Below are 24,079 nucleotides of genomic sequence, written 5' to 3'. Positions count from 1 at the left end.
CTACAGGCAGGAACATGCCACAGAGAGTGTCTTGTGTGTGACTAAGATCAAGTAATTAGTCTGGTATATCCGGAGATGCAAGGAGGTGCGAGCTGACAGTGTGGCTTATTTCATCGGAACGGGATTCCCTCCTACCCGGCTGAGCAATGCTGAGCAGTATCAGAAGACTTGGCAGTACCTAGCTAAGCAAGTCTGCATGTTGTAATTTTATTGTACTTGTCACGGTTTGTTTCGAATGCTTCTGCTTGTGGATGCACTCACTGCAATCTCAGTGCCTTGTATAATCAGTGTTTACAGTTGTCACTGGACGTGTTTCTGTGCTGGATGCTAGGCAGGGTGGGGATCTGAAGGAAACAAGGAAGCTGGTGTGTGAGGTGTCTGTGATGGCACCTGTGATGAACTGAGGATTCTATTTGCCTCCTTATGTTGCATGTGTGTTCTTCTGTTCTACTAACCCTGTGTGTGCCTCAGTTTCCTGAGTACTGCACTAATACTTAGAATCCTAGAATACTAGGACTTGAAGGGACCTCGAGAGGTCGTCGAGTCCAGTCCCCTGCCCTCATGGCAGGACCAAATACTGTCTAGATCATCCCTGATAGACATTTATCTAACCTACTCTTAAATATCTCCAGAAATGGAGATGGGCAATTTATTCCAGTGTTTGACTACTCTGACAGTTAGGAACTTTTTCCTAATATCCAACCTAAACCTCCCTTGCTGCAGTTTAACCCCATTGCTTCTTGTTCTATCCCCAGAGGCCAAGATGAACAAGTTTTCTCCCTCCTCCTTATGACACCCTTTTAGATACCTGAAAACGGCTATTGTGTTCCCCCTCAGTCTTCTCTTTTCTAAACTAAATAAACCCAATTCCTTCAGACTTCCCTCATAGGTCATGTTCTCTAGACCTTTAATCATTCTCGTTGCTCTTCTCTGGACCCTCTCCAATTTCTCCACATCTTTCTTGAAATGCGGTGCCCAGAACTGGACACAATACTCCAATTGAGGCCTAACCAGTGCAGAGTAGAGCGGAAGAATGACTTATCATGTCTTGCTCACATCACACCTATTAATGCATCCCAGAATCATGTTTGCTTTCTTTGCAACAGCATCACACTGCTGACTCTCATTCAACTTGTGGTCCCCTATAGCCCCTAGATCCCTTTCTTCCGTACTCCTTCCCAGATAGTCACTTCCCATTCTGTATGTATGAAACTGATTGTTCCTTCCTAAGTGGAGCACTTTGCATTAGTCTTTATTAAACTTCATCCTGTTTACCTCAGACCATTTCTCCAATTTGTCCAGATCATTTTGAATTATGACCCTATCCTCCAGATTAGTTGCAACCCCTCCCAGCTTGGTATCATCTGCAAACTTAATAAGCATACTTTCTATACCAATATCTAAATCGTTGACGAAGATATTGAACTGACCCAGTCCCAAAACAGACCCCTGTGAAAACCCACTTGTTATGCCCTTCCAGCAGGATTGTGAACCATTAATAACTACTCTCTGAGTACGGTTCTCCAGCCAGTTATGCACCCACCTTATAGTAGCCCCATCTAAGTTGTATTTACCGAGTTTATTGATAATAATTTCATGTGAGACCGTATCAAACGCCTTACTTAGATAGGGATGTGACTGCCTCCTGCATGTGCCCTTGAGCCCAGCAGGGGGTGCAACCAGGTCACACCTTTTGCCTGGGAAGCAGAGCAAAGACCAGAGGAGGGGCCTGGCACCAGATTGAGGGGAGTAGGGGGGTCTCAGGAGGCTTGGAAGGCAGGGGGAGGGCAGAGCTCTGGCTTTGGGGGCCTCCTTCCCAAAATGGTATGTACTGACTGCTCCTGTGCTGACGAGAGTGTTCTACACTGTGTCCCTGTTGCCTAATAACCCTTCTGTTCTCCCTGCTGCCTCAGTCACATCTGGCTGCGGATGGAGAAGCTGGCGACTCCCCCAGACGGTGGTGACAGCACCAAACCTGGGAATGTCCAGGGGAGCTGGTTGCTCCAGAGTAATACGCAGAGCGTGTCTGTTGCTAACCAGGAGAGGGAGATACACCTATCTCATAGAGCTGCAAGGGACCTCGAGAGGTCACCGAGTCCAGTCCCCTGCCCTCACGGCAGGACCAAGGACCATCCCTGACACACTTGTCCCAGATCCCTAAATGGCCCCTCAAGGATTGAGCTCACAACCCTGGCGTTAGCAGGCCAATGCTCAAACCACTGAGCTCTTCCTCCTCCCTGTCCCTCTGTGGGTTTGTGGAGCTCCTGGAAGAGGCTTCCTCACACTAAGCAGCGGGGACAGCAAGGGGCCCCGGGCACTCTGGGAAGCCTCACACTTTCTGATACGTGTTTATGGCCAGCACTAGGGCAGAGGCTGCACGGGACTGTTCCATGGCATCGGCTCCGAGGACATCAGGTCCCTTTAAACTACGAATGGAAAACAAATTGGCAAAGTGCAAACCAAGAACACAGCAAATCAGTGAGTCCAGCTCTCCCCTCAGTGTGACGGGCCGGGGCCTGCCCAGCTTGCAGGGGTTTCCATTCTGTGCAAGGTTGGGTGGCCCTCAGCACCCCCCTAGCAGCAGTGTCCCAGCCCCTGCTGGAATGTGTTCTCTGCAGTGGTTTGCACGGGGATGTTTGCCAGTCTGCCCAGGCACACTGCGCTAAGCAGTGTCATGTTTGTAAGTCCCCTCTTGCCAATTTCTGAGCTGAGGCAGTACATGAAACGCAGAATTGCTGTTCCCGTGCCACTCCATGCTTAGCACATGCATGTTCCATGGGTCCCTTGGGATAGAAAACAAGCCGACCTTTCAGCTGCATTAATGGAATCGGTATCACAGGCGTCTTATTGCTGTGCAGGCAACTTGCCAGGACTGTGTTGTCTCTGTGATTGTCGTATGATTTTGGGCACAGCAGCTCCCCTCCCAGCCTTTGTGTGCCTGGTCGGGTTAGAATGGAGCTGGGAGGCAAGGCCTTTCTGTACATCGCCTTGCACAGAACAGGACCCGTTTGAGATTGGAGCTCTGGCTGCTACCACAGAATGACTACTGGCTCCAATAAAGCCGAATGCTAATGAACATTACTTCGGTAATTGCATCTGGACAGCAACGTTAATGTCAAACTTTGAGTAGCTGAATTGTGACTTAGCTGGACACAGTTACGTTGTACAGTGAGATACAGCACAGGAAAACATGGAAGAATTCAAACAAACCTCTCAAGTAGAGAGAGAATTAAAGGTACAAGTGGTAGGTCGGACAAATAACTCCTCCTCCTGCCTGTGCAAAGCATTTAGGCACCTAACTGCCATTTGTGCATCCATTCTATCAGTGATTTGAAAATGACTCCGTTTTATCTTCTTGTGTGATCATGGCCATTGGGACAGCCCCTGGTCCGCGTGGAACAACTCTGCGAGTGCTTAATGACTGCTGAGCAAAGGGCTGCCATTTTCGTCCAGAAAGGTCCTAAGCTGTTGGTCTCCAAAGCCTACTGATGTGATCGTGCTGGTTTTTTCTCACCTGCAGGAAGGCAGCTGCAGCTTCAGGAACCATGCACCTCCCAGAGTTGCTCTTGCCCAATTTGAAATCAGCCCAAGAGAATTTGGAATAGAAGGGGTGAGCAGACTGGCCAGCCAAGACCTTTTAGTTTGTTTGAGCAGAGGAGATATCGGGATCAGTGGCAGCAATCCGAGTGGCCGGGGCAGGAGGGCAAATTGCTTGGGACATGGTGCGAGCACAGCAGGTTAAACATTAACCTTTGGATTTAACATTCCTAGCGGAATTGTTAATTCTCTATTCTGGACAGTCCGGTGAGCAGGGCTCCACTTGCCCATGTTCTAGGGCCACCGAAAGCCTCCTCTGCCTCAGGCATCGTCTCCCAGCATGGACATGGAAAGGCTTCAAGACGAGCTGCGCATGTTTAAGGGTAAGCTCTCTCCCGTCCGTCCGATAGTTGAGGAAAGAGGGAAACAGGTCTCTGGCCCAGCTGGGGGGGGGGACTGGTCATGGGATAAAAAGGGCCTCTTGTGGATCAGTAATGGGTTAAGAGACAGGAAATAAAAGGTAGGAATAAATGGTCAGTTTTCAGTGGAGAGGGGTAAATAGTAGGGTTCCCAGGGTTCTGTACTGGGACTGGTGCTCTGGAAAAGGAGGTGAATAGGTGGCAAAATCTGCAGAGGATACAAAATTCCTCAAACTTGATGGGGCCAAAGCTGTCTGGGAAGAATGACAGGATCTCCCAAAATTGGCTGACTGGGCAGGAAAATGGCAAATGACCTTCAATGTTGGTAAGTGCAAAGCGACGCACGTTGCAGAACAGAACCCTGGCTGCCCATACAAAATGATGAGGTCTAGATTAGCTCTTTCTGTTCAGGAGGGAGATCTTGGTGTCACTGTGGGTATTTTTCTGAAAACATCTGCTCAAAATGTGCAGCATTAGTCAAATAAGCTAACAATGTTGGAAACCATTAGGAGTCGTAGAATACAGCCTCTCTCCGAGTTACGGACCAAACACTTGGCCGTAACTCGATCTGTTCACGACTTGGACCCCGTTGAGTTACGTAGCGACCGCGCTGTTCATAAATGCGGGTCGCGTTCGTAACTCGGGGACCACCTTTCTGACCGCTCCATGGGAGCTTTGGTCATAACTTGACCATTCGCAACTCGGGGACCAGCTGTACTAGAACTGGCAGGGACCAGAGGTCAAGTCAAGTCAAGTCCAGTCCCCTGCCCTCACCACAGGACCAAGTCCTGTCTGACCATCCCTGACAAGTGGTTGTCTAATCTGCTCTTCAATATCTCCAGTGACAGAGATTCCACAGTCTCCCTCGGCACCCTCCCGAGGTGGATGGGAGACGGCCCCTATGCTCTGGGTGTCTCTAACCCTCTGACTGCCAGATGCTGGGGCTGGGATGGGGTAGATCACTTGATAATTGCCCTGGTCTGTACCTTCCTTCTGATGCAGCGTCTGGCACTGGCTGCTATTGGAAATAGTTTGATGTTTCCTGAATCTGCGCCGTCCTTTGTGGGTGATGAATCTGAGGAACTGTCAAGGATTAAAGTGTCATTAGAGGAGGTTTTGGAACAAATAGAAAAACTTAATGTTAACAAATCTCCGGGACCGGATGGCATTCATCCAAGGGTTCTAAAAGAACTTAAATGGGAAATTGCTGAGCTATTATCTGTGGTTTGTAACCTATCCTTTAAATCGGCTTCCGTACCTAATGACTGGAAGGTAGCCAACGTGACACCAATATTTAAAAAGGGCTCTGGAGGCGATCCTGGCAATTACAGACCAGTAAGTCTAACTTCAGTACCGGGCAAATTAGTCGAAACAATAGTAAAGAATAAAATTGTGAATCATGTAGAAGAACATAATTTGTTGGAAAAAAGTCAACATGGTTTCTGTAAAGGGAAATCCTGTCTTACTAATCTATTAGGGTATGTCTACACTACCCTCCTAGTTCGAACTAGCGGGGTAATGTAGGCATACTGCACTTGCAAATGAAGCCCGGGATTTGAATTTCCCGGGCTTCATTTGCATAAGCGGGGAGCCGCCATTTTTAAATCCCCGCTTGTTCGAACCCCGTGTAGCGCGGCTACACGGGGCTCGAACTAGGTAGTTCGGACTAGGGTTCCTATTCCAAACTACCGGTACACCTCATTTGCAAGTGCGGTATGCCTACATTACCCTCCTAGTTCGAACTAGGAGGGTAGTGTAGACATACCCTTAGAGTTCTTTGAAGGGGTTAACAAACATGCGGACAAGGGGGATCCAGTAGATATAGTATACTTGGATTTTCAGAAAGCCTTTGACAAGGTCCCTCACCAAAGGCTCTTGTGTAAATTACATGGCCATGGGATAAGAGGGAAGGTCCTTTCTTGGATTGAGAACTGGCTAAAAGACAGGAAACAAAGGGTAGGAATAAATGGTAAATTGGATTGGAGAGGGGTAACTAGTGGTGTACCCCAAGGGTCAGTCCTGGGACCAATCCTTTTCAACTTATTCATAAATGATCTGGAGAAAGGGGTAAGCAGTGAGGTAGTAAAGTTTGCAGATGATACCAAACTGTTTAGGATAGTCAAGACAGAAGCAGACTGTGAGGGACTCCAAGAAGATCTCACCAAACTGAGTGATTGGGCAACAAAATGGCAAATGAAATTTAATGTGGATAAGTGTAAAGTAATGCACATCGGGAAAAATAACCCCAACTATACGTACAGTATGATGGGGGCTAATTTGGCTACAACAAATCAGGAAAGAGATCTTGGAGTTATCGTGGACAGTTCTCTGAAAACTTCCACACAGTGTGCAGTGGCGGTCAAAAAGACAAATAGGATGCTAGGAATTATTAGGAAAGGGATAGAAAATAAGACCCAGAACATCTTGCTGCCCCTATATAAAACTATGGTACGCCCACATCTTGAATACTGTGTACAGCTGTGGTCTCCTCACCTCAAAAAAGATATTTTGGCCTTGGAAAGGGTTCAGAAAAGGGCAACTAAAATGATTAGGGGTTTGGAACGGGTCCCATATGAGGAGAGGCTAAAGAGACTGGGACTTTTCAGTTTAGAAAAGAGGAGACTGAGGGGGGATATGATAGAGGTCTATAAAATCATGAGTGGTGTGGAGAGGGCTGATAAAGAAAAGTTATTTATTAGTTCCCATAATAGAAGAACTACAGGACACCAAATGAAATTAATGGGCAGCAGGTTTAAAACTAATAAAAGGAAGTTCTTCTTCACACAGCGTGTTGTCAACCTGTGGAACTCCTTGCCAGAGGAGGCGGTGAAGGCTAGGACTATAATAGAGTTTAAAGAGAAGCTGGATAAATTCATGGAGGTTAGGTCCATAAAAGGCTATTAGCCAGGGGATAAAATGGTGTCCTTGGCCTCTGTTTGTCAGAGGCTGGAGAGGGATGGCAGGAGACAAATCGCTTGATCATTGTCTTCGGTCAACCCTCTCTGGGGTACCTGGTGCTGGCCACTGTCGGCAGACAGGATACTGGGCTAGATGGACCTTTGGTCTGACCCAGTACGGCCGTTCTTATGTTCTTATGTTCTTATGTTGGCGGATGAGAGAAGGAGGGGACCTTTCTCCCACATCAGAGATGTCACTGCTTTGACTTGAGACTCGTGAGCCCTGGTGTTCTGAAAAGAGCATCCGTGTCCAACCCAGGATGCTTCAGAGGAGCTGGGCTGTTGAGAGGATAGACACTCGGCATTCTCTGAAAACTGGAGGCCCCTCCCCTTAAGTTGTCTCAACCGCGGCACGACACCCAGAATGTGCAGCCACTCTCGAAAGTTTGGGACCCGGACTTAGCGTCCCGGGGGTGAATTTGGAATGTTAGTTAAGCCTCAGTGAATGATGAGGAAAATAACCCTCTAGCGGGCAGATGCTCAACACAGCTCTGACGCTTGATACTTGGTCACTTTATACAGTATGGGCGGAAGCGTAAACCCTTCCCTTGTTCAAAAGTCTCAGAGGGGTAGCCGGGTTAGTCTGGGACTGAAAACCATGAAAACCAATGAATGGTCCTGCAGCACCTTAGCCTAGCCAAAAGGGTAGATAATCTGAACGTTTGGGGGCACAACCCATTTCCTCAGCTAGATGGAGCCGGGGTCCCCCTCTCTTGTATCATGATTACCACCACTGAGCGGTATGTCTCATGCATGGTTAGGAGCTTGCGAGCTTTTGGGGGCTTGTCTCTGTTCTGCGTTTAGTCTCAGCCCTCGTCGACACTAGGAAGTTATTTTGAAATAACAAGCAGAGCATCCACCCTGCCAAGCCCGTTATTTCGAAATAAAAGGGCCTGTTCTTTTGAAATAACAACTCCTGCTTGTGAAGAGGAATAAGCTTATTTCCAAATAAATAAGGTGGTAGCAGAGACTAACAGATTTATTTGGGCATCAGCTTTCATGGGTAAAAGCCACGAGCGTGACCGTTTGGGTTGCATCTGACAAAATGGCTTTTCCCCACAAAATAAATCTGTGGGTCTGTAAGGTGCCCCGGGACGCCTGGGTGTTCTGTGTTTGCAATGGGGCCCTGATGCATAATGGAGTGAGTTCCTAGGCAGGGGCGGCCCGTCTGTATAGGAGAACTAGGCGGTTGCCTAGGGTGCCAAGTTAAATGGGGTGCCAAATAGTGCAATATCGTTGAGGGGTTTGGAGGGGGGACGCCGATTGCAGGGTTCTCCTAGGGCGCCAGTTGCGGGCAGCTAGTCTAAGGCCGCCCCTGTTCCTAGGCAGCACCATAACACACCCAAAAATAACATACGGTGCCTAGCACACTGGGCTCTAGGCTATGTCTAGATTCCATTGCTGTTCCGGGATACCATAGGTCCAAAGAACACATCCACTGTTTTGGAAAAGCAGACGCGCTCTTTCACCCTCCCTGTAAACCTCGTTTTATGAGGAAGACGGGATGGCTCGAAAGAGCAGGTTTCTCTGAAATGTGGTGCTGTGTAAACGCACCAAATTTTGGAAAAGCCTCTTTCGCCAGAGAAGCGGAAGAAGATACGCAAATTGCAAACCTTTTTCCAACCTAACTTTTTAGTCTAGATGTAGCCCTAGTCCTACAGGCCTTCTGTGTGCTTTTACCCTGTCCTAGACAGATTTCACAGGGGAGAGCAGCCTTGCTCATATTGGGGGTCCTGACTCAAATGGGAGTTGCAGGGGGATTGCAAGGTTGTTTTAGGAGGTCAGGATGTTGCCACCCTTTCTTCTGTGCTGCCTTCAGAGCTGGGCAGCTGGAGAGTGGTGGTTGTAATGTCGACTGGGCACCCAGCTCGGAAGGCAGCGCCCTGCCAGCAGCAGAAGTAATGGTGCAATACTGTACCCATGTCACCCTTACTTCTGTGCTGCTGTTGGCAGTACCTCTGCCTTCACAGCCGGGCCCCCAGCCAGCAGCAGAAGTAATGGTGCAATACTGTACCCATGTCACCCTTACTTCTGTGCTGCTGTTGGCAGTACCTCTGCCTTCACAGCCGGGCCCCCAGCCAGCAGCAGAAGTAATGGTGCAATACTGTACCCATGTCACCCTTACTTCTGTGCTGCTGTTGGCAGTACCTCTGCCTTCACAGCCGGGCCCCCAGCCAGCAGCTGCACTTCCCCAGCTGCCCAGCTCTGAAGGCAGCGCCTCCACCAACAGTAGTGCAGAAGTAAGGTACCAATGCTGCAACTTTTGCCCCCAATATCCTTGTGACCTCGCATAACTCCTGTGTGGGTTAGGACCCCTACAACTACCACATGGTGAAATTTCAGATTGAAATAGTTGAAATCGTGACATTTATCATTTTTAAAATCTCCTGACAATGAGATTGACCGATATCGACTGAATTTGGTAGGGCCCTAGCTATAGACCTCTACACCAAGCAATTAACATTCTGATTTGGAGCTAATCATTTATTAACCCTCCTTTACAAACCAAAAATGGACCCTTCCTGGAATGTGGCACCAGAGTAGCTGCCAAACGTGGCAAGACATGACTCTCACACTTTGTTTCTTCTGGTTTAAAGACAGGCACTTCCCCCAGCAGAGGCTGAGGTCTTCCCTCACAGTCTACGTGCTGCTGGCACTGTCTTATCTGCTGATCATCATCCTGTTCGTGGTGTCGCTCTCCAGAGGTGCCTTCGGGAGCTGAACTGTTTCACGCTATTACTGAGGGGGGGAGTTGGGAACTCAGGGAGACATGGGGACTGGGTGCTCACAAGTCCTGAGCTCAAGCCCTGATACTGACTCCCCACGTTCTTGTTCTTTGTCTTAGCAGCAGCAAAGAGCCCGTCTGAGATTCAATCGTGCTGGGTGCTGCATGGACAGAGGGCGAGCCAGCCCCTGTCGTGTAGGACTCTCTGGCTAAGTGGACGCAGAGTGGGAGGGGGAGCGGGCAGAGGGTGGGGAAGCACGTTCTGTCCAGGCCCCACCGCAGGCCTGGGGTAGCGCTGGGATAGAACCCGGATCTGAGTGCCTGCTGGCCTCGGTAGCAAGGCCCTGCCTTCATCTGCCTCTCTAGCAGGAGGGGCCCTTTGAAGGGCCCTGTGAAGCTCTAGCATTGTGCTTGATTGATCGTCTGGATCCATCAGGCACCTGAAAGCCTGGCTCAAAGGGGGGTGATAAATTACACCCGACCTGTTCAGCCCTTTTACTGCCTCATGCCGAGGTCTTGGTGCTGGGGCTGGTCTGAGGTAGCTGCCGTGCTGAGCACTAGAAAGAGGGTTACTACATCAGCACTCACCAGCCCGGCCTCCTTGGTCCTGAGGAACGTGGCCATAACCCCAGAGCCGGGCGGATCCTCAGAACTGCATGGCAGGGCTTTCCCAGGCCTGGATTTTTGCACCGATGTCGTACAACTCTCTAGTCACCTTTCGTACCAGGGCAGGCAGAACAGAGCTGTCCTAGTGCACCAACACCCATGCTGGGGGCAACGCTTGGAAATAGCCTCTGCAGCCTTTGCAACCCCGCCCTCCCCTTTCTCCCTTGGTGCCTTTGGCTCAGGTCAGCTGCTTGGAGTTTCTGGTGCCCAGCAGGATTAGCCCATGGCAGGATGGATCCCAAAGTGCTTTTTATTTCCCACAAACCCTTTAAATCCTGCTCCCTATTCCAGGTTGGAAACCGCCTTGCCTTTCCCTGGGTGTGGCTGTGGGGGCCTGGTCGGCTTTCCCCAGGAGTGGGCTTGGGAGGCCTTTCTAGCACGTGCAAGGGCTGGGTCGCGCATGGGGCAAAGAGTGTTGAAGCCCAAGAACAAATCGATTCCCGCAGATAGCAGGGCACGGTAACCTGACACGGCTTCTCCCTCGCCTGTCAGTTTCAGTGCTCTCGTCACAGCTGAGCGAGCAGCGCAGTGAGCTGAAACAGAATCATTCCAGCAACGAGTTCAAACGTAAGCACTGGGCACTGCCCTCTGGCCCCTCCCCACAGCCCCTGACTCCTGCTTTGCTCTGCCTCTGTTGTGCCCTCCCTGCAGGGCCTCTTCTTCCCTTTGCCCCTGCTCTGCCCTCGCCCCTTCTGGCCACAGCTGTCACAGTGCAGGGTATCTGCTCGGTCTGCAGCGCTGAGGATCCTGCTTGGAAGGTCCCTAGGAGCAACTTTGGGGCTTTTCCTGCCTCTTCTGCTTTCCCCTGCTCACTTCGTGCTGCCCCAGGGTTCCAGCTTCTGAACTTTTATTTGCGTTGGGGTCTGGGCCCAGCTTCCTTCTGTTAGTTAGAAGCAATCTCCCCCCCCCCCCCCCCCCCGCATGGTACCATGACTGGCCAGTTCCAGTGATAACTGCTGTGTCTGTAGGAAGCTGGATCCTTGCAGAGCGGGGGCCATGGTGTCATTGCCACAAGAGGCAGGATAGATCTGTCCCACTTGCTGTCTCTGGTTCACCTGCTCTCTTCCTTTTCCAGTGTTCCCATGCGGATCAGAGGCCCGGGAATGGGAATACTTCAGTGGCAAATGCTACTACTTCTCCTTGCGTGTGACATCTTGGGAGACATGGGGGCTGGGTGCTCACAAGTCCTGAGCTCAAGTCCTGATACTGACTCCCCACGTTCTTGTTCTTTGTCTTAGCAGCAGCAAAGAGCCCGTCTGAGATTCCCATCGTGCTGGGTGCTGCATGGACAGAGGGCGAGCCAGCCCCTGTCGTGTAGGACTCTCTGGCTAAGTGGATGCAGAGTGGGAGGGGGAGCGGGCACAGGGTGGGGAAGCACGTTCTGTCCAGGCCCCACCGCAGGCCTGGGGTAGCGCTGGGATAGAACCCGGATCTGAGTGCCTGCTGGCCTCGGTAGCAAGGCCCTGCCTTCATCTGCCTCTCTAGCAGGAGGGGCCCTTTGAAGGTGTGAAGCTCTAGCATTGTGCTTGATTGATCGTCTGGATCCATCAGGCACCTGAAAGCCTGGCTCAAAGGGGGGTGATAAATTACACCCGACCTGTTCAGCCCTTTTACTGCCTCATGCCGAGGTCTTGGTGCTGGGGCTGGTCTGAGGTAGCTGCCGTGCTGAGCACTAGAAAGAGGGTTACTACATCAGCACTCACCAGCCCGGCCTCCTTGGTCCTGAGGAACGTGGCCATAACCCCAGAGCCGGGCGGATCCTCAGAACTGCATGGCAGGGCTTTCCCAGGCCTGGATTTTTGCACCGATGTCGTACAACTCTCTAGTCACCTTTCGTACCAGGGCAGGCAGAACAGAGCTGTCCTAGTGCACCAACACCCATGCTGGGGGCAACGCTTGGAAATAGCCTCTGCAGCCTTTGCAACCCCGCCCTCCCCTTTCTCCCTTGGTGCCTTTGGCTCAGGTCAGCTGCTTGGAGTTTCTGGTGCCCAGCAGGATTAGCCCATGGCAGGATGGATCCCAAAGTGCTTTTTGTTTCCCACAAACCCTTTAAATCCTGCTCCCTATTCCAGGTTGGAAACTGCCTTTCCTTTCCCTGGGTGTGGCTGTGGGGGCCTGGTCGGCTTTCCCCAGGAGTGGGCTTGGGAGGCCTTTCTAGCACATGCAAGGGCTGGGGCGCTCATGGGGCAAAGAGTGTTGAAGCCCAAGAACAAATCGATTCCCGCAGATAGCAGGGTACGGTAACCTGACATGGCTTCTCCCTCGGCTGTCAGTTTCAGTGCTCTCGTCACAGCTGAGCGAGCTGCGCAGTGAGCTGAAACAGAATCATTCCAGCAACGAGTTCAAACGTAAGCATTGGGCACTGCCCTCTGGCCCCTCCCCACAGCCCCTGACTCCTGCTTTGCTCTGCCTCTGTTGTGCCCTCCCTGCAGGGCCTCTTCTTCCCTTTGCCCCTGCTCTGCCCTCGCCCCTTCTGGCCACAGCTGTCACAGTGCAGGGTATCTGCTCGGTCTGCAGCGCTGAGGATCCTGCTTGGAAGGTCCCTAGGAGCAACTTTGGGGCTTTCCCCTGCTCACTTCATGCTGCCCCAGGGTTCCAGCTTCTGAACTTTTATTTGCGTTGGGGTCTGGGCCCAGCTTCCTTCTGTTAGTTAGAAGCAATCCCCCCCCCCGCATGGTACCATGACTGGCCAGTTCCAGTGATAACTGCTGTGTCTGTAGGAAGCTGGATCCTTGCAGAGCGGGGGCCATGGTGTCATTGCCACAAGAGGCAGGATAGATCTGTCCCACTTGCTGTCTCTGGTTCACCTGCTCTCTTCCTTTTCCAGTGTTCCCATGCGGATCAGAGGCCCGGGAATGGGAATACTTCAGTGGCAAATGCTACTACTTCTCCTTGCGTGTGACATCTTGGGAGACATGGGGGCTGGGTGCTCACAAGTCCTGAGCTCAAGCCCTGATACTGACTCCCCACGTTCTTGTTCTTTGTCTTAGCAGCAGCAAAGAGCCCGTCTGAGATTCAATCGTGCTGGGTGCTGCATGGACAGAGGGCGAGCCAGCCCCTGTCTTGTAGGACTCTCTGGCTAAGTGGACGCAGAGTGGGAGGGGGAGCGGGCACAGGTTGGGGAAGCACGTTCTGTCCAGGCTCCACCGCAGGCCTGGGGTAGTGCTGGGATAGAACCCGGATCTGAGTGCCTGCTGGCCTCGGTAGCAAGGCCCTGCCTTCATCTGCCTCTCTAGCAGGAGGGGCCCTTTGAAGGTGTGAAGCTCTAGCATTGTGCTTGATTGATCGTCTGGATCCATCAGGCACCTGAAAGCCTGGCTCAAAGGGGGGTGATAAATTACACCCGACCTGTTCAGCCCTTTTACTGCCTCATGCCGAGGTCTTGGTGCTGGGGCTGGTCTGAGGTAGCTGCCGTGCTGAGCACTAGAAAGAGGGTTACTACATCAGCACTCACCAGCCCGGCCTCCTTGGTCCTGAGGAACGTGGCCATAACCCCAGAGCCGGGCGGATCCTCAACTGCATGGCAGGGCTTTCCCAGGCCTGGATTTTTGCACCGATGTCGTACAACTCTCTAGTCACCTTTCGTACCAGGGCAGGCAGAACAGAGCTGTCCTAGTGCACCAACACCCATGCTGGGGGCAACGCTTGGAAATAGCCTCTGCAGCCTTTGCAACCCCGCCCTCCCCTTTCTCCCTTGGTGCCTTTGGCTCAGGTCAGCTGCTTGGAGTTTCTGGTGCCCAGCAGGATTAGCCCATGGCAGGATGGATCCCAAAGTGCTTTTTGTTTCCCACAAACCCTTTAAATCCTGCTCCCTATTCCAGGTTGGAAACTGCCTTGCCTTTCCCTGGGTGTGGCTGTGGGGGCCTGGTCGGCTTTCCCCAGGAGTGGGCTTGGGAGGCCTTTCTAGCACATGCAAGGGCTGGGGCGTTCATGGGGCAAAGAGTGTTGAAGCCCAAGAACAAATCGATTCCCGCAGATAGCAGGGCACGGTAACCTGACACGGCTTCTCCCTCGCCTGTCAGTTTCAGTGCTCTCGTCACAGCTGAGCGAGCAGCGCAGTGAGCTGAAACAGAATCATTCCAGCAACGAGTTCAAACGTAAGCATTGGGCACTGCCCTCTGGCCCCTCCCCACAGCCCCTGACTCCTGCTTTGCTCTGCCTCTGTTGTGCCCTCCCTGCAGGGCCTCTTCTTCCCTTTGCCCCTGCTCTGCCCTCGCCCCTTCTGGCCACAGCTGTCACAGTGCAGGGTATCTGCTCGGTCTGCAGCGCTGAGGATCCTGCTTGGAAGGTCCCTAGGAGCAACTTTGGGGCTTTTCCTGCCTCTTCTGCTTTCCCCTGCTCACTTCGTGCTGCCCCAGGGTTCCAGCTTCTGAACTTTTATTTGCGTTGGGGTCTGGGCCCAGCTTCCTTCTGTTAGTTAGAAGCAATCTCCCCCCCCCCCCCCCCCGCATGGTACCATGACTGGCCAGTTCCAGTGGTAACTGCTGTGTCTGTAGGAAGCTGGATCCTTGCAGAGCGGGGGCCATGGTGTCATTGCCACAAGAGGCAGGATAGATCTGTCCCACTTGCTGTCTCTGGTTCACCTGCTCTCTTCCTTTTCCAGTGTTCCCATGCGGATCAGAGGCCCGGGAATGGGAATACTTCAGTGGCAAATGCTACTACTTCTCCTTGCGTGTGACATCTTGGGAGACATGGGGGCTGGGTGCTCACAAGTCCTGAGCTCAAGCCCTGATACTGACTCCCCACGTTCTTGTTCTTTGTCTTAGCAGCAGCAAAGAGCCCGTCTGAGATTCCCATCGTGCTGGGTGCTGCATGGACAGAGGGCGAGCCAGCCCCTGTCGTGTAGGACTCTCTGGCTAAGTGGATGCAGAGTGGGAGGGGGAGCGGGCACAGGGTGGGGAAGCACGTTCTGTCCAGGCCCCACCGCAGGCCTGGGGTAGCGCTGGGATAGAACCCGGATCTGAGTGCCTGCTGGCCTCGGTAGCAAGGCCCTGCCTTCATCTGCCTCTCTAGCAGGAGGGGCCCTTTGAAGGTGTGAAGCTCTAGCATTGTGCTTGATTGATCGTCTGGATCCATCAGGCACCTGAAAGCCTGGCTCAAAGGGGGGTGATAAATTACACCCGACCTGTTCAGCCCTTTTACTGCCTCATGCCGAGGTCTTGGTGCTGGGGCTGGTCTGAGGTAGCTGCCGTGCTGAGCACTAGAAAGAGGGTTACTACATCAGCACTCACCAGCCCGGCCTCCTTGGTCCTGAGGAACGTGGCCATAACCCCAGAGCCGGGCGGATCCTCAGAACTGCATGGCAGGGCTTTCCCAGGCCTGGATTTTTGCACCGATGTCGTACAACTCTCTAGTCACCTTTCGTACCAGGGCAGGCAGAACAGAGCTGTCCTAGTGCACCAACACCCATGCTGGGGGCAACGCTTGGAAATAGCCTCTGCAGCCTTTGCAACCCCGCCCTCCCCTTTCTCCCTTGGTGCCTTTGGCTCAGGTCAGCTGCTTGGAGTTTCTGGTGCCCAGCAGGATTAGCCCATGGCAGGATAGATCCCAAAGTGCTTTTTATTTCCCACAAACCCTTTAAATCCTGCTCCCTATTCCAGGTTGGAAACCGGGATGAATGAGTTCATTAAGGTGCCCAGATTGCCTTGCCCTGGGCATGGCTGTGGGGGCCTGGTCGGCTTTCCCCAGGAGTGGGCTTGGGAGGCCTTTCTAGCACGTGCAAGGGCTGGGTCGCGCATGGGGCAAAGAGTGTTGAAGCCCAAGAACAAATCGATTCCCGCAGATAGCAGGGCACGGTAACCTGACACGGCTTCTCCCTCGCCTGTCAGTTTCAGTGCTCTCGTCACAGCTGAGCGAGCTGCGCAGTGAGCTGAAATGGAATCGTTCCAGCAACGAGTTCAAACGTAAGCATTGGGCACTGCCCTCTGGCCCCTCCCCACAGCCCCTGACTCCTGCTTTGCTCTGCCTCTGTTGTGCCCTCCCTGCAGGGCCTCTTCTTCCCTTTGCCCCTGCTCTGCCCTCGCCCCTTCTGGCCACAGCTGTCACAGTGCAGGGTATCTGCTCGGTCTGCAGCGCTGAGGATCCTGCTTGGAAGGTCCCTAGGAGCAAGTTTGGGGCTTTTCCTGCCTCTTCTGCTTTCCCCTGCTCACTTCGTGCTGCCCCAGGGTTCCAGCTTCTGAACTTTTATTTGCGTTGGGGTCTGGGCCCAGCTTCCTTCTGTTAGTTAGAAGCAATCCCCCCCCCCCCGCATGGTACCATGACTGGCCAGTTCCAGTGATAACTGCTGTGTCTGTAGGAAGCTGGATCCTTGCAGAGCGGGGGCCATGGTGTCATTGCCACAAGAGGCAGGATAGATCTGTCCCACTTGCTGTCTCTGGTTCACCTGCTCTCTTCCTTTTCCAGTGTTCCCATGCGGACCTGAGGCCCGGGAATGGGAATACTTCAGTGGCAAATGCTACTACTTCTCCTTGCGTGTGACATCTTGGCAGACGGCGAAAGCGCTGTGTGAGGAGAAGCATGCACAGCTGGCCATCATTAACAGCCACGCTAAGCAGGTAAAGACAACGAGTGCGTCTACACAGCACCCTTCGTTCAAAAGAAGCTACGCAATTTGTGCTACGCAAAATAACTCGCCATTCCAAAATGCCCCTTAACCCTCGTGGAATGAGGTTTAGTAGGATGTTGGAATAAGCTGCCCGTTATTTCAAAATCTACTTTGATATCATGGGCTGTTTCAATAGAAGCAAAATAGCTATTTCAGAGTACTTCTGGTATCTCGAAATAGCTCCAGAGTGGAGTCGTACCCAAAGAGAGTCAGGATGGAAAACCCCTGAACTCCTTTCTCATGGCTTACCTTCTCTCTGGGTGCCTCTGCCAGTCCCGAATCCTTAGCACTCCCAGGAAAGCAGCCGTGTTCCCTGGAGATCTCTGCAGGTTCCCAACGTCACACGTATAGCTCTGTTGTGGTGGCTAGTGGGAATTGACTGTGAGATCACCACCTCTGAAGCATAACTTGACATCAGCTGGTTAACCCACTACAAAGGCAATTTCCCCCCCTTTTGATATTCTTATTTACACATCAAAAGCTATGAATGGGTCACATCCAGCCTGACTCAATTAGTGTCATCAACACAGGTCTACAGTTGACAGGTAACTGCTTTTGCTGTTATATATACCCTGGATTCTGCAATTTCCACTCAACTTATTTGAGGAACTGGATTTTACCCACGAAAGCTCATGATCTAATCTGTTTGTGAGTCTCTAAAGTGCCATGGGCCCACTCTTTGTTGTTGGAGCTATGGGAGCAGCTCTGTTAGCAGCCATAGGCTCTGTGCTCTATGAGAGACCCTGGCATTGTTACAGTTCCTGTCCGGGTGTATGCAGTGGCACTGCCCTGTGGGGTGTGTTACCCAGAGAACAGACATAGCTCCCCGCTTCTGCTGTAATGCAAAGGAAGAGGAAAATAACAGTCCTAGCAAAGGAAATTATTTCCTGCACTCCCTTCCCCCTTCTGGCTGCAGAATTTTATCATGTACAGGACCCGTGACAAGCGCTTCTGGATCGGCCTCTCAGACCAGAACGCAGAAGGGGAGTGGAAATGGATCGACGGGAGCGACTCCACAGCCGGCTTCACGTGAGTGTGGGCCTGGTCATTGCTCTTCCTTCTTCAGTGGAAATGGCCTCTTGGAGTCTGTTGGGAGAGCCCCACGGTTTGGAGCTGGGCCGCATTGGGCCATGGGGAGCAGCTTGGGGTGCTGATCCAATGCTATGTGGCGGCTAAGGCTGATTGCTCTCACCACCCAAGGGCTGAGCCGAGTGTCCCCCGGAAACGCTGGCTTCAAGTCCCCATTGTGTGTGGCTCTGAGCCTGCTCTGCCCCTCTGTCTGCAGGTACTGGAAAGAGGGGGAGCCCAGCGACAGCAACCACAATGAGGACTGTGCGCACGTCTGGACCTATGGGGAGTGGAACGATGTGCATTGCACCTACGAGTGCTACTACATCTGTGAAAAGCCTGTGCCTCTGTGAGCAGAGACCGGCCCAAAGCCAGCGCCCAGCCACGCTGTCCGGAACCTGCCCTGCTGCCAGCGCAGAGAGCGGGCGGCGCTGCCTCCTGGGAGAGGCTATAAACGTACAGATCTTGTTACTTTCCTCCCCTCCTCTGATCTTAATTGATATTCCCTTTACCTTTGGGTCCACTTCCTGGACCCAGAATGGACGCCCCGCCCTAAAAGCCTGCCTTTCTACAGCGGGAGACCTGGGCTGGCCAAAGAGTGTGGAAAAGTTGCTTTCTTAAAACCACCTTTTACAAATGAATTGTCAGAACATTCTGGGTCTTTGACTCCTCCTCTCTGTGATGCTAAATGAGGGGAAAAAAGGAGGAAAGCGTGAAAATTTTGATGCCAAAATTTTGGGTAAAAATTAATTTTGTGGATAAAGTGAAAACAAGTGATGAAGTTTTCAAAAATATTCAAACGTTTTCCAAATCTATTGCACCTGTTTTCATTTTTCACTCAGCTCTGACTGTAACAGACAGGCGTCCTCCCGGGGTTGGGCACGTGGGCAACGTCCCCAGAGTTGTGGGCCACTCGCGTGTGGATTGCTTGCTTGGGTATGTCTACCCGGCAGTGTTATTTCGGAATATTTGACGTTATTCCAAAATAACATAGTCTGTGTCTACACTACGAGTCTTTATTTCAAAATACTGGTGAGCTGGAGGACTTCTTGCTCCGCCTCCTGATAACTCTCATTTTACGAGGAGTGAGGGAGGTCGGAGGAAGAGCGCTCTTCCTTCAACTTCCTGCTGTGCAGACAGCGCCAAAAGCTGAACTAAGCTAATTTGACGTAAGCGACACAATTGACGTAGCTGAAGTTGCATCGCTTAATACAACTGTAGCCCTGCTGTGAAGACATACCCTTGGAAAGCCTACAGGAGAACAATGCGCAGTGTCCGCTGAAAACCACGAGAGGGCACAGTGAGATCTGTGATCTGAGCCTTCCCCGTTTTAGCAGGTGGCATATTGAGAGCACAGGGCAAAGTTTGGTGCAGTCGGGGGAAAGTAGCCAAAGTAGGATCATTAACAGCAATTACAGATTTATCCCATGGCTGATTCCCTGCCCTCAGGGGGCCAGCCCCAGTCACTGGGAGCGGGCGGGCCGGAGCCATCTCTGCAAGCTCGGAGCATGGTGGGAGGGGATCTGGGGTTAGGGAGAGATTCTTTCCTCCTGTAGAGCTAGGTGTAGTGGCAGAGGGCAGTGAGTAATGGATCCCTGGCTGGCTGGGGCAGGGCCCTACAACTGTAAAGCTAATAGCCGCATCTGCTGCTCAGTTGGCTGCTGCGGATTTGTTAACTCCAAGCCCCATCAGTGCTGGAACTGCCCCCTCCTCTGCCCCCATCCACTGGCTTGGAGGGGTTTCCGTTCTATACGGGGTTTACAGTTTGGTTCAGTGACTCTCAGCCCCCCCCCCCCGTACACATTGTTCCAGCCCCCTGCACAAGGCTGAGGACTCTCCCCCCCCACCCCCCGGTGCTGTTTTCTCTAGGCATTCACGTGCCTCTCATGCTCCCTGCGTGGTGGGGGGAGGAAGCGTTGGGGTCAGAGAAGTGTCCCGCAAGGGATGGGGACAGATGCGTCTCTGCACACAGTGGTTCAGCTGCAGCTAGTCTGGAAATTATTTCCCTGTGGAAAACTTCATTGTGGTCAACATTTGTCTTTTGGAAAAAATGGGGGGTACGGCGGCCCCCTAAGAACTGGTTCTCAGCCAACAAGCCAAATGCTCTCCATGTAGAACCCGCCGACTCCCTTGCACCCCAACACTGTACAAGAGCTGGGAAGATCATTTCCTTTTGTCAAAAGCCATTTTCCATCCAAAATCGACTCCTCGTGGACTTTACAATCAGCTGGAGTTACACACGGCAGCCACCAGAGGGGCCCTTAGCCCCCAGCCGCCGCCTCTAGAGCTGCGGCTTCAAACTTTTCTCTCATGACCCAGTTGAAGAAAATTGTTGATGCCGCGACCCAAGATAAGTTCACTGGAGTGTGGGGTGAGGATGGGGCCTCTGGCTTTGGGGGGGTCAGGGCTGGGGCAGAAGGGGCTCACCTTGAGCAGCTCCTGGTCAGGGGTGCAGCAGGGGGGCTAAGGCAGCTTCCTGCCTCTCCTGGCCCTGCCGACCCTGCTGCGCCTAGAAGCAGCCGCAGCAGGTTCCCAGCCCATGGGAGTGCGGAGCTAGCGCTCGGGGCAGTGCGTAGAGCCCTAACCCTCTGGGTGCTCCCAGAGCTGCCATAGCCCCCCCCCCCGCCCCACTCTGGTCACCTGATCCCCCTGCAGCAACACGGCCCAGTGCCCGACATTCCGCGACCCCGCGTTTGGAAACCGCTGCTCTAAAGGGAAAATTGTCCTCGGCATGGAGCTGCTGCACGTTCTGTCCTTTCTCCCTTGCATACTAGAAAAAGCAAAGGACCAGGCTGCAAACTTCAGGCCTCGTTTATCCTCCTGGGCCCCGGGCTGCTGCCGCCCTGCCCTGATGGGCTTTGTTGTGATCACAAATGATTCTCATCCCTCCCACTCCTTCCCATTTCACAGACCTGCACTGCCGCTCCAGCAGCTTGCACGGGGCTGGGACGTGCCCAGTAAGATCAGCGGTAGGACGAGCGGTTACTCCACTTGGGAGTGAGACAGGCCCTGTGGAGTTTGGTGCCCTGGAGCTCGGATTGGCAAAGGGGCTGAGCATGCGCTGGTCCCACCAACCCTGCAGATCCAGTGGAGGCACAGGAGGGAGGAGAGGAGCTATCGCCGTTTGTTGGGTGGCTATGGGAGTGCCTTGCAGCCCAGGCGTGGGCCAGGACCTCGTGTGCCAGCTCTGAGGTGCAGCGACACCGAGAGCCCAAGTCTGCTCCTGGTGCAGGTCTGGAACTGGTCGCTTTCCCTGGCATCAGTCTGAGCAGCCACAGCCCCTGAGTCCATTGCACACAGATGAGAGTCCTGCCTTGTGCCATCTCGGCTGCAGGCGCCACTTGCCGCTTGCAGGGTCCCATTGTGCTGCGCCCAGGACAGCCCTTGCTCTGGGGAAGCAGAGGGGAGGCAGCAGGTCAGAGGCAGAGCTGGGAACGGATCCCAGATCCCCTGGCTCTGCCCAGTGCCCCAGCCATTAGGTACAGAGGTGGGCTCCTTGTCTCAAAAGAGATACCAGCATTAGAAAAGGTTCAGAGAAGGGCAACTAAAATGCCCTTTGGGTTTGGAACGGGTCCCATATGAGGAGAGATTAAAGCGACTGGGACTTTTCAGCTTGGAAAAGAGGAAACAGGGGAGGGGATATGACAGAGGTCTATAAAATCGTGAGTGGTGTGGAGAAGGTGAATAAGGAAAAGTTATTTACTTGTTCCCATAATATAAGAACAAGGGGCCATCAAATGAAACTCATGGGCAGCAGGTTTAAAACAAATAAAAGGAAGTTCTTCACACAGCGCAGTCAATCTGTGGAACTCCTTGCCTGAGGAGGTTGTGAAGGCTAGGACTGTAACAGGGTTTAAAAGAGAACTAGATAAGCTCCATGAATTTAAGTCCATTAATGGCTATTAGCCATGATGGGTAAGGAACGGTGTCCCTAGCCTGTTTGTCAGAGGGTGGAGATGGATGGCAGGAGAGAGGTGGTTTGATCATTACCTGTTCGGTTCACTCTGGGGCACCTGGGATTGGCCACTGTGGGCAGACAGGCTACTGGGCTGGATGGACCTTTGGTCTGACCCCGTCTGGCCGATCTTACGTAGGTACAGCCACCCTCTGGAGGGCAGTTTGGCTGAACGGAGGTTCTAACCCGGGCTGGGGCACAGGCAGGAACGGAGTCAGAGCCTTCTCCTGGGGCACAGGCAGGAACGGAGTCAGAGCCTTCTCCTGGGGCGCAGGCAGGAACGGAGTCAGAGCCTTGTCCTGGGGCGCAGGCAGGAACGGAGTCAGAGCCTCGTCCTGGGGCACAAGCAGGAACGGAGTCAGAGCCTTCTCCTGGGGCGCAGGCAGGAACGGAGTCAGAGCCTTGTCCTGGGGCACAAGCAGGAACAGAGTCAGAGCCTTGTCCTGGGGCGCAGGCAGGAACGGAGTCAGAGCCTTGTCCTGGGGCACAAGCAGGAACGGAGTCAGAGCCTTCTCCTGGGGTACAGGCAGGAACGGAGTCAGAGCCTTCTCCTGGGGCCCAGGCAGGAACGGAGTCAGAGCCTTCTCCTGGGGCCCAGGCAGGAACGGAGTCAGAGCCTTCTCCTGGGGCCCAGGCAGGAACGGAGTCAGAGCCTTCTCCTGGGGCACAGGCAGGAACGGAGTCAGAGCCTTCTCCTGGGGCACAGACAGGAACGGAGTCAGAGCCTTCTCCTGGGGCCCAGGCAGGAACGGAGTCAGAGCCTTCTCCTGGGGCACAGACAGGAACGGAGTCAGAGCCTTCTCCTGGGGCCCAGGCAGGAACGGAGTCAGAGCCTTCTCCTGGGCCACAGGCAGGAACGGAGTCAGAGCCTTCTCCTGGGGCGCAGGCAGGAACGGAGTCAGAGCCTTCTCCTGGGGCACAGGCAGGAACGGAGTCAGAGCCTTCTCCTGGGGCACAGGCAGGAACGGAGTCAGAGCCTTCTCCTGGGGCACAGGCAGGAACGGAGTCAGAGCCTTGTCCTGGGGCGCAGGCAGGAACGGAGTCAGAGCCTCGTCCTGGGGCGCAGGCAGGAACGGAGTCAGAGCCTCGTCCTGGGGCACAAGCAGGAACGGAGTCAGAGCCTTCTCCTGGGGCACAGGCAGGAACGGAGTCAGAGCCTTCTCCTGGGGCACAGGCAGGAACGGAGTCAGAGCCTTCTCCTGGGGCCCAGGCAGGAACGGAGTCAGAGCCTTCTCCTGGGGCCCAGGCAGGAACGGAGTCAGAGCCTTCTCCTGGGGCACAGGCAGGAACGGAGTCAGAGCCTTCTCCTGGGGCGCAGGCAGGAACGGAGTCAGAGCCTTCTCCTGGGGCACAGGCAGGAACGGAGTCAGAGCCTTCTCCTGGGGCACAGGCAGGAACGGAGTCAGAGCCTTCTCCTGGGGCACAGGCAGGAACGGAGTCAGAGCCTTCTCCTGGGGTACAGGCAGGAACGGAGTCAGAGCCTTCTCCTGGGGCACAGGCAGGAACGGAGTCAGAGCCTTCTCCTGGGGCCCAGGCAGGAACGGAGTCAGAGCCTTGTCCTGGGGCCCAGGCAGGAACGGAGTCAGAGCCTTCTCCTGGGGCCCAGGCAGGAACGGAGTCAGAGCCTTCTCCTGGGGCGCAGGCAGGAACGGAGTCAGAGCCTTGTCCTGGGGCACAGGCAGGAACGGAGTCAGAGCCTTGTCCTGGGGCCCAGGCAGGAACGGAGTCAGAGCCTTCTCCTGGGGCGCAGGCAGGAACGGAGTCAGAGCCTTCTCCTGGGGCACAGACAGGAACGGAGTCAGAGCCTTCTCCTGGGGCACAGGCAGGAACGGAGTCAGAGCCTTCTCCTGGGGCGCAGGCAGGAATGGAGTCAGAGCCTTGTCCTGGGGCACAGGCAGGAACGGAGTCAGAGCCTTGTCCTGGGGCGCAGGCAGGAACGGAGTCAGAGCCTTCTCCTGGGGCACAGGCAGGAACGGAGTCAGAGCCTTCTCCTGGGGCACAGACAGGAACGGAGTCAGAGCCTTCTCCTGTGGCACAAGCAGGAACGGAGTCAGAGCCTTCTCCTGGGCCGCAGGCAGGAACGGAGTCAGAGCCTTCTCCTGGGGCACAGGCAGGAACGGAGTCAGAGCCTTCTCCTGGGGCACAGGC

At 53.6% G+C, this 24,079-nt stretch overlaps 1 protein-coding gene across 13 annotated transcripts; it reads left to right on the top strand.

Moving 5' to 3' along the window:
- Nucleotides 1-3,735: 3,735 nt before the first annotated feature.
- On the top strand, nt 3,736-18,791 carry LOC102445290 (hepatic lectin-like). 13 transcript variants are annotated; one of them, XM_075902488.1, is made up of 9 exons: nt 3,753-3,920; nt 9,511-9,618; nt 10,797-10,871; nt 12,536-12,652; nt 14,327-14,401; nt 16,133-16,207; nt 16,707-16,858; nt 17,825-17,937; nt 18,194-18,791. In XM_075902488.1, the coding sequence occupies exons 1-9, from the start codon at nt 3,878-3,880 to the stop codon at nt 18,327-18,329; spliced, it is 894 nt and encodes a 297-aa protein (XP_075758603.1). In that variant the 5' UTR covers nt 3,753-3,877; the 3' UTR covers nt 18,330-18,791. The 13 variants fall into 13 exon arrangements, with proteins under 13 accessions (XP_075758608.1, XP_075758607.1, XP_075758603.1 ...); XM_075902490.1 differs by having other exon boundaries at nt 3,761-3,920; nt 12,578-12,652; XM_075902493.1 differs by lacking the exon at nt 9,511-9,618 and having other exon boundaries at nt 3,736-3,920.
- The last annotated feature ends 5,288 nt before the right edge of the window (nt 18,792-24,079 follow it).

This window comes from Pelodiscus sinensis, chromosome 19 (genome assembly GCF_049634645.1).
Source record: "Pelodiscus sinensis isolate JC-2024 chromosome 19, ASM4963464v1, whole genome shotgun sequence".
NCBI lineage: Eukaryota > Metazoa > Chordata > Testudines > Trionychidae > Pelodiscus > Pelodiscus sinensis.
The sequence above is the reverse complement of the archived record's forward strand: the minus strand, read 5'-3'. Positions and strand labels throughout refer to the sequence as shown.

Coding starts and splice junctions, on each gene's coding strand:
- LOC102445290 (XM_075902488.1), top strand. CDS start 3,878: ATGGACATGGAAAGGCTTCAAGACGAGCTGCGCATGTTTAAGG. Junction 16,859..17,824: donor TTAACAGCCACGCTAAGCAG/GTAAAGACAACG, acceptor TTCTGGCTGCAG/AATTTTATCATGTACAGGAC. Junction 17,938..18,193: donor GACTCCACAGCCGGCTTCAC/GTGAGTGTGGGC, acceptor CTCTGTCTGCAG/GTACTGGAAAGAGGGGGAGC.